The 14,942-nt window shown below is 45.6% G+C and overlaps 1 protein-coding gene across 11 annotated transcripts in view; it reads right to left on the reverse strand.

Annotated features, from left to right (window-relative positions):
* LOC140907905 (KAT8 regulatory NSL complex subunit 1) overlaps positions 1-14,942 on the reverse strand; it is a 147,101-nt gene that overhangs the window by 126,853 nt on the left and 5,306 nt on the right. For 3 of the 11 annotated variants that reach the window (XM_073334932.1, XM_073334931.2, XM_073334940.1), the window contains exon 1: positions 9,189-9,796. The exons of 4 other annotated variants lie outside the window; for them this stretch is intronic. In XM_073334932.1, the coding sequence (XP_073191033.1) occupies positions 9,189-9,595 (407 nt within the window). In that variant the 5' untranslated portion in view covers positions 9,596-9,796. Of the gene's footprint in view, positions 1-9,188; positions 9,797-14,942 lie in introns of those variants that run through there. 4 more of the 11 variants (XM_073334930.1, XM_073334941.1, XM_073334929.1 and 1 more) reach the window with 3 other exon arrangements.

Raw genomic sequence — 14,942 nt, forward strand, 5'->3', positions numbered from 1 at the left:
GAAACACACAGCTACTAACAAACATCAAAAAACCAACATGGAAATAGTCGTATAGTGTGCACTAAATAAGGCATGGGGCCAAACTCTGGAAGACTATGATAAAACAAAATGTTGAATAGTTGCTCCTCAAATAAACACTATCCTTCCTATGTACTGAATGAGAGAGGTCCTGTGGGGGGAAAAAAATATGTGATCATATAGTTCAGAGTATCATAACACATACACACAAGAAGGGCAAAATAAATTTTCCTAGGCAGCCTTAACTTTGGCATGGCCTAACTTGATCTCACAACCTTAAGTAATATCGAAAATACTGTTTTTGGCAAAAGCAGAATTAAAAATGTAAGAATGGCCATACTGGGTCAGAGCAATGATCCATGTAGCCCAGTATCTGGTCTTCTCATAGTGACTGGTGCCAGATGTTTCAGAGGGAGTGAAAAGAACAGGGCAATTTATCGAGTGAGCCATACAATCATCCAGTCCCAGCTTCTAGCAATCAGAAGTTTAGGAACACACAGAGACACAACCACATCATGGCTAATAGCCATTGATGGACCTATCCTCCTTCAACATATCTAAGGTCGTCTACATTACAGAGTTTTGTTGACAGAAGTCATGCTGACACTCAAAAAGAACTATAATAAATATTAGTACTGCAGTTCACACTCTGTTAGCAAAGCGTGTCCACTCTTGGGGTACTAGCATCGACAGTATGAGCAGTACACTGACTACCTATCCCACAGTCCAGCTCGACACCTTCTGCTGTTATATCTTGTGGGATAATGGAGTGGATTGCAGCACATCTTGGGACCGGGCTCAGTGTCCCGTGATGCATTGCTTTCTGTCCCAGCATTCCACAGGCTTCCAGCTTTCTTTCATGGCATTTTTCAAATGGCCCTACTTTGCTGTGCACCCCAGCATTTTTGTGAGAAGGAATGGATTCCGCACTGCTCTCCTATGCTCTGATAACTGTCATGAAGACACTGCGGATGGCAGTGCAGTTAATCACGAAGTTCCTAACCGAAGACGACTCCCAGATGCCTGACATGCTGTGTAATATGGATAAGAGCAACTTCAGATTGTTTTTGGCATTCTCAGAACAGCTGCAGAGGGTCGCTTTTGGGCTCGGGAAACAAGCACTAAACGATGGGATCACATCATCAGACAGGTGTGGGATGACGAGCAGCAGCTATAGACCTTTCCGATGTGGAAAGCCACCCTCCTGGAACTATGGGCGGAGCTCGCCCCAACACTGCAGTGCAAAGACACCAGAACGAGAGCTGCCCTATTGTTAGAGAAGCGTGTGGCACTGTGTGGAAGCTGGCGACTCCAGACTGCAACAGGTCGGTCGCAAATCAGTTTGGAGTTGAGAAGTCAGCCACTGAGGATGCATTAACATAAGTGTGCAGGGCAATAAATCGCATCCTGCTACGAAGAACCGTGACTCTGGGAAATGCGCATGAAATAGTGGAAGGCTTTGCAAAGATGGGTTTCCTTAAATGTGGAGGGGCTATAGATGGCACACACACTACAATTTTGGCACCAGAACATCTTGTGACTGAGTACATCAATAGGAAGGGGTACTTCTCCATGGTGTTGCAGGCGCTTGTGGATCACCCTGGGCGTTTCACTGATAACAATGCAGAGTAGTCCTGAAAGGTGGATGACGCATGCATCTTCAGGAACACCAGCCTGTATAGAAAGCTACAAGCGGGGACTTTCTTTCCAGACCAGAAGATTACAGCGGGGGATACTGATATGCCCATAGTGATCCTAGACACCTGGCGTACCCCTTACAGCCATGGATCATGAAATCTTACACGGGAAACCTGGATAGCAGTAAGGAGCAGTTCAACAACAGGCCGAGTAGGTGCTGGATGACTGTGGAATGTGTCTCTGGCAGATTAAAGGTGTGCTGGCAATGCTTTTATGGCAGGTTAGACCTCAATGAGGATAATATTCAGAGACCCGCTGAAGTATCCATGGGGCTCTTGGCGGTGGGGTCGCCACTGAGGATAGTGTCCACCTCCTTACAGAGCTAGCGGGTCTTAGGTACAGCACCAGAGTGAGGGTTCACCTCCCTCACCTAATGGTTTGCTTGCCTCAGCTCTATTATCTTCACTCTGCACTACAGAGTGTCCCGATAATAGCTCTTTTCACAAAAAGTCTTGAGAAATGTGCCTGTAGGCATTCCAATTCCTATAGCTCAAGCACAGCTGGGATTGCACAGCCTCCTGTCCCCATATACTGATCAGATCCAACAGCTCCACAGTGGTGCAAGCTGGAGAGCGTTTGCTGCAATAACCTGCCATGATCACCTGGGAAGATGTGATCAGACCTCTCCACCCCAAGCAAACAGAAAATGGAATTTCAAAAATTCCCAGGGCTTCTAAGGTGGAGGGCCAGATGGTTGTTTACCTGGCTGTAGGGCAGTGGAGTTCAAACTGTTGACCAGAGCAGACACAATGGGCATTGTGGGACACCTCCTGGAGGCCAATTAAAGCAATAAAACCAGCGTGGTGTCTACTCTGGCACTTTGTCAACAAAAATTTTGCACAAAAAGCCTTATGTCTATCATCAGGGTGGTTTTATTTATTTGTCAACAAAACTTTGTAGCGCAGACAAGGCCTAATTCTTTGTTGAACCCAGGTATACTTTTAGCTTTCACAATATCCCGAAGGCAATGAGTTCTACAATTTACATTGTGTGAAGTACTTCCTTATGTTTGTTTTAAACCTGCTGCCTATTAGTTTCATTGGGTGACCCCTGGTTCTTGTGTTACGTGGCGGAGTAAACAACACTCCTGTATTCACTTTCTTCATACAACTCATGATTTTATAGACCTCTACTGTATCCCCCGCTCAGCCTCATCTTTTCTCCAACCTGAACAATCCCAGTCTTTCATCTCTTTCAAATGGAAGCTATTTCATTTTTGTTACCTTTCTCTGTACGTTTTCCAGTTCTAATATATCTTTTTTGAGATGGGGCAAACCAACTGCATGCAGTATTCAAGGTATGGGAGGACCATGGATTTCTATAGTGGCATTTTATTTTCTGTGCTATCTATTCCTTTCCTAGTGGTTCCTAACATTGTTCGCTTTTTTGATGGTCACTGCACACTGAGCAGATGTTTTCAGAGAACGATCCTTGATGATCTTTCCCTTGAGTGATAACAGCTAATTTAGTCCTGATCATTTTGTATGTATAGGTTGGATTATTTTCCCAGTGTGCATTACTTTGCATTTATCAACAATGAATTTCATCTGCCATTTTGTTACCTGGTCCCCCAGTTTTGTGAGAGCCCTTTGTAACTCTTCAGTTAGTTTGGACTTAACTACCTTGAGTAATTTTGTATCATCTGCAAACTTTACCACTGCACTGTTTACCCCCTTTTCCAGATCATTTATGAGTTTGTTGAACAGCACTGGTCCCAGCACCTCTTTCCACTGTGACAAATGACCATTTATTCCAACCCTTTGTTTCCTGTCTTTTAACCAGTTACTAATCCATGAGAGGACCTTCCCTTTTATCTCATGACTTCTTACTTTGCTAAAGAGCCTTTGATAAGTGACCTTTCTGAATGTTCTAGTACACTATATCCACTGGATCACCCTTGTCCATATTTGTTGACAGCTTCAAGGATTAGTTAAGTGTTTGTTTCTTTCAACAAAAAGAAAATATTTTAAAATAATTTTACTACAAAGGCAACGTTAGAGCATGTACTACCTCCACACCATAGTCTCCTAAAGTTTTTCAGCACACAAAAAAATGCAATACAAAATTAGGTTCAAAAGGAGATGCACTACATGCATCAAGAGGGAAACAAAACTAACATGGAATACCACTTCAAATACAGCAAATCCCCAGAGATTAGAAGCTTTGCAGACACCGACTACGCAGAGGCTGATATGAAACATAAGCCCCACCTCTCCAGGGAAGGTAAGCAGCGCAGCACCACCTCTGCCAACCAAAAAGCTGGTGGGAAGAACCCTGGAATTTCCAACAAGGTTCTGATCCTGGGCCTTTGCTCAGGAGTTCTTTTATATCTACTTCTGGTTATTAAGTCATCAGTTTTGAAGATCCCCTGCCCACTAGGAGGGAAAAGCCTCCCGGCCCCCAGAAGGCCTGACTTCTTCTGCAAGAGTGCTCTATTCAGCCCCTTCCTTAACCTCCTAGCAGATGAATCTCTCCATCTATTGCTCTGCCTCTTCCAGCCTTCTTTATTTGGGTCCTCTTAACTCACATGAATAGCTTTCTAATGCTTGCCATTATAACTTATTTATCACTGCTGCTAGGCAGTTCTGAGGAGTGCAGGGAAACTGACAAACAATCACGTCAATTTCACTTTGCTGATACTCGTGAAACCTCAGAGGATCAACTGAGACAATTGGAGATGTTCACTGAAAGAGTCATGGACATAGGATAGAAAGGACGGAATATCAAAGATTCCCCCCTCCTCACAACAGCCAAGGAGTTCTGTTAGGTCAGGGATGGGCAAACTTTTTGGACCGAGGGCCACATCTGGGAATAGAAATTGTATGGCGGGCCATGAATGCTCACAAAATTGGGGTTGGGCTCTGGTTGGGGGTGCTGGCTCTGGGGTGCGACCAGAAATGAGGAGTTCGGTGTGCGGGAGGGGGCTCCGGGCTGGGATGGGGAAGTGTGAGGGGTCCGGGTTGCGGTGGGGTGGGCTCTGTGGTGGGGCTGGGGATGAGGAGTTTTGGGTGTAGGAGGGTGCTCTGGGCTGGGACCGAGGGGTTTGGAGGGCGGGGGGGGGGGGGGGGAAATCAGGGCAGGCTCTGGCTGGGAGTGCGGGCTCTGGGGTGGGGCTGGGGATGAAAGGTTTGGGGAGCAGGAGGGTGCTGCGGGCTGGGATCGAGTGGTTCAGAGGGTGGGAGGGGGATCAGGGCTGGGGCAGGGGGTGGGGAGAGGCTCAGGGGTGCAGGCTCCCAATGGCGCTTACCTCAAGCGGCTCCTGGAAGCAGCAGCATGTCCCTTCTCCGGCTCCTATGTGGAAGTGCACCATCCGTTGGAGCATGTACAGGCTGGAGCGGGGGTGTACAGGAGTGGAGATGCGGGACAGATTCCAGGAGCTGCATGGAGCAGCCCCCGACCCTGTGCTCTGGCTGGAGTGCCAGAATGGGGCCATGCCGAGGCTTCTGGAGGCCACATAGTGCTTCCCCCAACCCTGTGCCCCAGCTGGAGCGGGGCCACACCATGGATTCCAGGAGCTGTGTGGTGAGTCCCCTGACCCTGCTCCCCGGCTGGAGCACTGGAGCAGGGCAAGCCCCAGCTCTCGCTCCCCAGCGGGAGCTTGAGGGCTGGATCCAGCCAGCGGGCCGTAGTTTGCCCACCCCTGTGCTAGGCAGAACCAGGACAGTGATGTTATCAGACACCTACTAATCAGAGGCTTATAAAGAAGATTAAACTGCTGAGCAGGACGGAGGTGCAGCACCCTAGTAAGAATTTTAGCATCCTCTATGTGGTGGATGGAGGGTGGAGACCGCTTTGTCGAGAGGCAGCATCCTTCTAGAATGATTCCCTTCCATCCACTTCTAGCTAATAAATTACCACAGGGGGAAATAGAATACTCACCTCACTAGATAACTGGAAAATAAACATAAGGAAGAGGATCATTCAAGAAACTGATGATGCAGCCTAATCTGTAGGATTATGTGCATCATAAAAATCTGCAGTTAAAAAGAGCCCTCTTTTCCAACCATCTCAAAGTACTTAAAGGTTAATTACAGCCCTAAGACACACTTGAACATCAGTAAGCCCTAATTGACAGGGGAAACTGACACATATATTTAAGTTACTCTGCTATAGTCCAACTGTGTCAGTGATAGGAACAGAACCAAGATTACCTGTCTCCAAGTTTTGTGCTCTGATCAGTAAATGATCAATATCATTATCATAGATTCACAGATTCCAAAATCAGAAGGCACCGCTGTGATCATCTAGTTCAGGGGTGGGCAAACTTTTTCGCCCCAACGGCCACATCTGGGTACTGAAATTGTATGGGAGGCCATAAATGCTCACGAAATTCGTGGTTGGGGTGCAGGATCTGGATGGGGGTGCGGCCAGAAATGAGGAATTCAGGGTACGGGAAGGGGTGGTTGGGTGTGGGCTCTGGGGTGGGGATGGGGATAAAGGCTTGAGGGTGCAGGAGGGTGCTGTGGGCTAGGATTGAGGGATTTGGAGGGGGATCAGGGTTGTGGCAGGGGGTCGGGGTGCAGGCTCTGGGCAGCGCCTACCTCAAGTGACTCCCAGAAGCAGCAGCATGTCCCCCCGCTCTGGCTCCTACATGGAGGCACGGCCAGGCGGCTCTGCGTGCTGCCCTGTCTGCAGGTGCCACCCTTGCAGCTCCCATTGGTCACGGTTCCCAGCCAATGGGAGCTGCAGGGGCAGTGTGCGGAACCCTGTGGCTGCCCCTCTGGGTAGGAGCCGGAGGGGGGACATGCCACTGCTTCTGGGAGCTGTGCGGAATGGGGCAAGCCCCCAATTGTGCTACCCAGCGGGAGCTCAACAGCCAGATTAAAACATCTGGAGGGCTGAATGGGGCTCCCAGGCCATAATTTGCCTACCCTGATCTACTCTGACCTCCTATATAACATAGGCCACACAATGCTCCCAAAATAATTCCTAGAATATTCCTAAAATAACTTCCAGGAAAATATCCAGTTATAGAATCTACCACACACCTTGGTAAACAAACAATGGTTACTTACTCTCTCAAAAATTTCTGCCTTATTTCCAATCTGAATTTGTCTGGCTTCAAGTTCCAGCCACAGATTGGGGATTATATCTTTCTCTGGTAGATTGAAGAGACCGTTATTAAATATTCGTTCCCCATGGAGGTACTTACAGAATGTAATCAAGTCACCCCTTCACCTTCTTTTTGTTAAGCTAAAAAAAACTGAGCTCCTTGAGTCTGTCACTGTAAGGCAGATTTTCTAATCCTTTAATCATTCTCACCGCTCTGCTCTGAACCCTCTCCCATTTATCACCACCCTTCTTGAATTGTGGACACCGAAGAAAGATAACCCTTCTTGAATTGTGGACACCGAAGAAAGATAACCCTTCTATTCCTACTCGAAATTCCTGTTTATGCACTCAAGGACTGTATTAGCCCTTCTGGCTACAGCAGTGAGCTGGGAACTCATGTTTAGTTGATTATCCACCATGACACTTTTTTCAGAGTCACTTCTTCACAGGATAGATTACATAATATTGAAACTTTGCTGAGTGCTCTAAATACATCCTACAACTGTTTGCATCTTTGGTTCTACATGCCAAACTAAGCAACTGTCCAGCCTGTTAGTCACTTCCTCCCTAGAAAGCAAAAATAATAGCTTGTAATAAATATGCAATACTTTCAAAGCACACATATGACCTCTATTAAAGCCAATTAATTACTAAATTAACAGTATGAAAAACTTGGTGGTTTTAATTTGTAACATAAATCCAAAAAATCCCAATTTCACTATGCTGAAAGTTGTTTGTTGACAAGGATAGTGGTCTTTCAAGATCTCTATGCTCAAAAGGAACAGTGAGTTTCAGAAAGGGGCAATTTTATTTATTTTAAACAGGAAGGTTCTCTTTGTTTCTCTCCCTTTTGTACTTTTCACCCCACAAATCATGGCCTGTTTTTGATCTTTTCCAACTAGTACGCTTCTTTAGGCAGAGAACTCCTCGCCCTGAATGTCTGTGAAGAGACAAAAAGAAAAAGGAGTACTTGTGGCACTTTAGAGACTAACAAATTTATTAGAGCATAAGCTTTCGTGAGCTACAGCTCACTTCATTGGATGCATACCGTGTGATCATCATGAAGTGAGCTGTAGCTCATGATAGCTTATGCTCTAATAAATTTGTTAGTCTCTAAGGTGCCACAAGTCCTCCTTTTCTTTTTCCAGATACAGACAAACACTGCTGCTACTCTGAAACCTGTGAAGAGACACATTCTACTAGCACTATGGAAAATAATTCAATGATATTTTAAACAAATCAGTTCTCCTCTGTAAAGTCATCTATACATTACAATATAAACACCACAAACCAGAAATTCTAATTCTCAGATTACTGATAACACATAAATTTACAATCTGAAGAGATTGTTTTGGCCTAAAAAAATTATTCAAAAGCCCTATGTGATGGTCTTAAGATGTTGGTTACTGTACTGTCCCTTGCTTCAAGAAAGCATCCTTATGATTCTATCTAGGTTTTGATAGAACACTTATCAGGATAGTATTCAAGAATGTCACAACAACCTTATGAGATAGGAAAGTATCTGCATTTAAATTAGGTAAAATGAGGCAAATAGTGACACCAAAGCTCTCACAAGAAATCTATGGCAGAACCAGTAATTGAACCAAGATCTCCCTCTAGCTCAGTGCATTTATTACAAAGCCACACTCTTCTATTACTGAAAATTCATACTTTGTGTTCTTTTTGCCCAATGTTTTATTTTACCTGGAAATGGAAAATTAAATAAATTGGATGACTAAATTATATATGCTAGTTACTCAGAAAACCCAGCCAAAACCATTATAATACTGAAGCAATTCTACAAAAATAAGCATGAAGTGGGTTGGTTTGTTTGAAAACTTAAATCTGAAACTATGGATAAGGTACTTAAGGGAAACGCTGGTTATGACAAAGCATTTATTTATTCACTCATGTGAGAGAACGTGGCCAGAATCAGCGTTCTGAGAGCAGGATCAGTAAGGAAGCGGTGAGTTGTATGAATGCGCACATCTGGTGATAGAGTTTAAAGGCGGAGCCGGTAACCTCAAGGTTATAAGTCTGACTGATAGCGGGTGGGGCGGGAAGCCGTGGAGAAGTTGGCGACGCAGATTCCCGTCTCGCAGCAGGAGATGCGGAGTTAGGCTTTGCTGTGAGCAGTTCAGGCGGCGGCGGCTTTCACGTCCTGTGGTTGTCACAGCATCTCCTTCCCACCAGGAAGGCTTTTGCAGCGCGCACGGCAGAGAAGCGCCAAGTGACTCACAGCACTTTAAATCCACCTCAGGAAAACTCTCGCCACAGCTACGGGAGAAAAGCCCACGCGCCGGGATGACCCCGCCACTTCCCTCAGGCCCCAAGTTGCGAGAAGGGCGGGTAACTTCGTGGCTCTCAGCCCCGGTCCGGTAACTGCCCCCACCCGCCACAAAGCAGCCCCCGTTACTCACGTTGCAGGGGCCGGTACGGGACGCTCCTCCTCCGGGCTTTCGCTATCAGTCTCCCCCCCGGAACCGCAGCTAGAGCCGCCACTGCTGCTACTGTCGGTGGCGTCCGAGTCACAAGCCCCCTGGGCGGCCCGGAGCCTGGCGGTGGCGCTGGCCGCCAGCTGCCGCAGGTCAGGCCCCAGGACGCGAGGGAGGCCGGCGGGAGCCGCCCGCCCCATGTACCGCACCAGCCCGGCCAGCTGCTGCCGAACGTGCCGCTCCACCTGCCGAGCCTGCAGCGCCCGCAGCCTCCGGCACAGGCTGCGCGCCCGTCCCCACAGCGCTGCCTGGCGGCCCCGCGCCGCTGCCTCCTTGCCCGGGGGCACCTCGGAGGGCGGCTCGGGGAGCGCTGGGGCCATGGCCGCCGCCATGCGGGGGCCGAACGGGACCGAGAGCGACGCCTCACGGGGGGCCCGGGCTCTCCATAGGCGCAGCAGGTTCTGGCGGGCTCCTCTTCCCCTCCACAGCCGCCTCCCCACGGCCGAGCCCGGACAATACAGCGCCCAGGGCGCCGCCTCTGTCAGGGCGCCCAGTCAGGCCCACCACCGCGCGCACGCGCATATCCACGGCCCTCCGCCCCACGCAGGCAGACCGCTCCCCTCCCCCGCCGGCCCAGCACATGCGCACACCAACCCCATCGTCTCCACTCATGGCGCCGTCCCCACGCTTTCCACTCTACGCAAGCGCACTCGGAGACCCCGTCTTCCTCTTTTCATTGTATCTACGCCTGCACCGGGCTGTCGCCGTCAACAACTCCAGTCTCACTGAGGGGGGAGGCACCTCCACTCTGTTCTGATTGGTTCTTCTGCTACTATCTCCGCCACCCCATATACTCTCCTTCACTGGGGGAATTCTATCTCCTTCAACCACATAATGAAGGAGAAATGGACAGCTCGCTGTACCAATCGCAAGTATTATTTCCCCCCATCCCGCCAAGTAGGTACAGCCGAGGAGATATAAGGCTGGACGGGGAACGGGGCGCTGACTGCCCTCCCGTGGTATCACTAACACTTGCTGGTTTCCCCAGTGGAGGGGCTACACAGCCAACCTAATTCCTCACCTCTGCAAGGAAGTCAACCAGGCCCTGGGGCTTCACCTTTGTTCCATGCCCTGAATGCAAGCAGAGCAGCAAAAAGGGATTAGCATGATTCCAGTACTTTAAGGTAGAGATGGCAAGGGGTCCAAAGAAAGCTTATGCTCAAAAAGAAAAGGAGTACTTGTGGCACCTTAGAGACTAACCAATTTATCTGAGCATAAGCTTTCGTGAGCTACAGCTATGCTCAAAGAAATTGGTTAGTCTCTAAGCTGCCACAAGTACTCCTTTTTGCGAATACAGACTAACACGGCTGCTACTCTGAAACCTGTCCTTATGCTCAAAGAAATTTGTTAGTCGCTAAGGTGCCCCAAGTACTCCTGTTCTTTTTGCGGATACAGACTAACACCGCTGCTACTCTAGAAACAGAACTGTCTCTCTAAGGGAATGTACTTAAAGCACTGTCTTACCCAAGCTGTTGTTGCTCCCACATCTTTATAGCCCCCCCATACACACTTTAAGCACTTCATGATTGTATACAAGCAAAGCAGCTAGCTTTGTGCTACAGAGACCCTGACAGTTTTTCTTCCTTCTCTATTTACAAGCAGACATAAGAGCAGGATATTGGTGTTAGAGTACCACACATTTCTCTCTGTGCTTCAAACACAAGCCCAACCTCAATCATCAACTGACTTTTTATCCAGCCAACAAACCAAACATCCAGGTTCAGCAACTACCTAGGAATACTCTCTGGGACTTGCCACCTGGGCAACTCAGAGTCGTGCACTATTTTCAGTTTCATTGTTGCCAACTCTCCCAATTTCTTTGCAACACTGGTGACTTTGGCTAGAGTCTCAATCATTCTAAAAAGCTCCAGCCCTCTCACATATTTCACTTCTATCTTGAGGAAACCCCCTTATATGGCTGCTTTCCCCACTGCCCCGCCTCTGGAGGAAGAGAAGCCATAGGGAGCCGCTGCAAGAAGCTAGTAGAGCTCCCCACCCTCCAGGAGCTGACAAGTCTCACAGGAGGGAAACTGAGAACAGTTAGAGCCCAACAGCTCAGGCTGCACCCTCCTTCCCTCCAATAGATAACAGGGCAGCTCTTCTGTTCCTCCCCTCTCCCTTCCTGCAACACTGGAGCTGGGAATGGTGAGTGAGAGAGGCGAGGAGTCCCTGGAGCTGCTCCCACCTCCAGCTTGGAAGGGGAAGAAGAAGGGGATCCTGCTGCAGGCCTCTGTACTGCCATCTCCCCTTCAAAAAAACAACACCCCAACAACCCTGGGACAGGGATGAAGAGCCCCAGGAACTGCAAGAGGAGCAGAGGGTGAGGCTGGGAGGGAAGGCAGAACTGATGCTGGAGGTTGGGAGAGGGGTCAGAACTAATAGACAACTGAGGAAGGCAGGCAAACGTGGGGGTGAGAGCTCCTCCAATGGAGATCAAAGGTTACCTTAATACGTTTGGGAGCAATGGCAACACTAATTGTCACAAATACACTTGGGGTGGGCAGTGTGAGTTCAAAAATCAAGACAAACCAAAATCAATGTTTTTAATGTATTAATTTTGCTGCCAATCTCATGATTATTTTTTTTAAACTGGGGTTGCCAATATTCAGTTTATATAAAGGCAACAGACTGGGATCACAGTAGAAAGATCAACATCCTGGAAGGCAGGTGTATGTGTGAAAGGGTTGTAGGAGATTGGTTTACTCACAGAAACAGTGCCTTTAAAAGGTCTTTTCATTGTATACATTTGATCAGGAACAGTGAGGACTTGGAGATTTGACAAACCCTAGAGCAAACATGAAAATTAAAGCCATAAACACTGAGCATAACAAAAGCTTTCCATTCATAGATCTCAAAGGCATATTACCAAGCTAGTCAAATATCCTCATTTTACCATGGGGAAGCAGCTTGTCCAAGGCGACTCAGTAAGTCAACATAGCAGCAGAACTGCAAGTAAAATTCAAGTTTGTCTCACAGACATGTATCCTTTGCATGGGACCACACACTTAGTTAAACAGATAAACAGTGTTACTCTGAACAGTTAGGTGACTAAGTTAGTTCAATAAGAGTATTAATTAGGTGCAATACAAGTAAATTAAGAAGAAAAAATTAGTCTACTAAGAAAATCGGAACAGCCATCATTTAGAAACTGACAGTCAAAAAGTCTTTAAAAAAAAAAAAAAAAAAAGTCATGAGACAGCCAAAGAACACCTGCTTTTTGAAGTGGACTCTGTGACAAAGAAGAAGCAAGTTTTCCACATGCGGTCATCAGAAGCTTTTAAATTTATTTTGGGAAGGGACCACAACAATTTTATTTGACTGAAATTCTACTGGTACAAAAGTAAACTATATTACATTTTATTGGTTTAAAAGAGGCTCATGACAAACTTCCTCTACTAGCATAATGGGTTATAAAGATTATAATAACATGAGTCATATCTGATTAAATTCCTAACTGTTGTTCTTAGCCTTTCATTCTGGGAAAATATTTAGTGTTTATAATTATCTATTAACTTAAATGGATAAAAACTATTTCAATATTCGTTTTTACTGTATTTTCTAGCAAAGCTGAGGAAAGACTTCCATTACTAGCTTCTATTTTCAGGCATTTATAATTCTGAAAAGTTTCCTCTCTGGGATGATATTTGTCGTGCTTGTTTATAAAAAGAAAAAGGGGCAGAAGGAGAGAGATTTAAGAAGGTCAAAAGCTTTGTTTTCCAGAGAAACCTTAAGAGAAGCATATTTGCTTCTAGGCAAAGTTAAGTACAAAATTAATGTAAAATCTTAAATCATTTTTAATTGGGAACTAGTCTTCTTGATACAATAATCAGAAAAAAACACTTAGAGTGATTCTTTTTTTTTTTTTTTAATCACTAATAGTGTTGGCATAAGGCTATTTTATAATGAAAATACAACTGATATATTGCTATTTCTTGGAAGGCTGCAGCATTCTGCTTAAATCAGGAAACGTACAGTAACACCCTAGCACAATACACATCTTGTCATGTTTTGTTGCTTAAAGTGAAGTTCTCTCTAAAACATGAGACTAGAAATAGTGGAGTTCCAAGTTTATACTTAGTAACTTCGATGCTTTAAAGATAAGTTAAACATTACCTGCCATAATTATCCAGTACAGTAGCCGTTTTTAGTGTTTTTTGTTAGCAACTCAGTAACTAAGTTCCTTCAGAACACTTGGATGTGCGAACTGTGCCTGGTGATTTTTACAGCTTTTAATTTAACAATTTGTTCCAGCATCAACTCTTCTGGCAGCAATCTTTGATAATACCTCATCTATATTATCTACTCTCTTTCGGTATCTCCTTCATCTTCTCTGCCATCAAGAATGATGCTGAGAAGCTAAATAAATGATTTCTGTGAAATTTGTTTATCTTCATTATTTGCTCCCTTTAATTCCTGGTGATCCCGCACACTCAATTTTTTTCCAGGCTTTCTGGTGATCAATTTTAAAAAATTTCTTGTTTTTATACCTTAGCTATTTGCTCTTCAAATTTCACCTTAGACTTCCTAATTTCTGTCTTCAGCATTGCCTGCTAATTTATGCTCCTTTTTATTAGTTTCACTACAATTAGATTTCCAAATTCTGAAAGATTTTGGCTGAGTTTGAATAACCTCTTGAACATTGTAATTTACCCATACTGGTTTACTTCTTGCTTTTTTGCTTCCTTTTTGTTCAGAGGCATGCATGTTTTCTCAGAGTATTGTTTCCTTATATAGCAAACATCCGTGCCAAATCTAAGGCATTTGTTTTCTTTACTTTTGACTCCATGGCCTTTTTGGCTAGATTCCTTATTTTATTGAAGTCTCCCTTTTTAAACTTATCTTTCTTCTCCCTAGTCAGTGACATGTAAATTTCACTACTTTATGGTCACTATTATTTAGGGGCTCAGCTATTGTTAATTCAAGCACCTCAAAAACTACAATAAGATTTTCAAATTAATCCTCAAACTCAAAATATACAGTTTAGAGAGAACTTTATTAACCCTGTTAGAATGACAGGTTTCAGAGTAACAGCCGTGTTAGTCTGTATTCGCAAAAAGAAAAGGAGTACTTGTGGTTAGTCTCTAAGGTGCCACAAGTACTCCTTTTCTTCCTGTTAGAATGGAAACTCTGGAGGAACCTGGATTATGGTGGAGAAACTGTGCCAGCATAACAAATTTTATTTTAACTGTGTGACCTCAGTTGCCACTCCATCCAGGACATCTCTAGTGGCTGTAAGAGTTTCTATTGAAATTATTTCATTGTTAAGTTTAAATATCTAGTCTAGAATTATAAAGAAAGTCACCTGAATGACCAGATATAGGACCACATGGCAGTCTGCTGAAAGACAGCCTGACATAATAGTGTTGAAACCCTAATTATATAAATTGTTCTACATGTGAAGACTCCGATGCTGCACCTAAAGCAGTTTGCAGGGTCAGGGCCTAATAGCATCAATTGCTCTCATTTGTCTCAATGGTTGAAAAATCTGAAGCCTAATGATGATCGGTAAGGCTACGATTTAGTCACGGAGGTCACGGCAGTCACGGATTCTGTGACTTTACTGGACCTCTGTGACTTCTTCAGCTTCAGCTGAAGCAAGGGCTGGAGCCAGGGATATGCTCTGCACATAGCCCTGTGGCTTGTGGTGGGGGCCGCCTCTAGGGCCGTGTGCCCCCACCC

The sequence above is a fragment of the Lepidochelys kempii genome, chromosome 2 (genome assembly GCF_965140285.1).
Source record: "Lepidochelys kempii isolate rLepKem1 chromosome 2, rLepKem1.hap1, whole genome shotgun sequence".
NCBI classification, from domain to species: Eukaryota; Metazoa; Chordata; order Testudines; family Cheloniidae; genus Lepidochelys; species Lepidochelys kempii.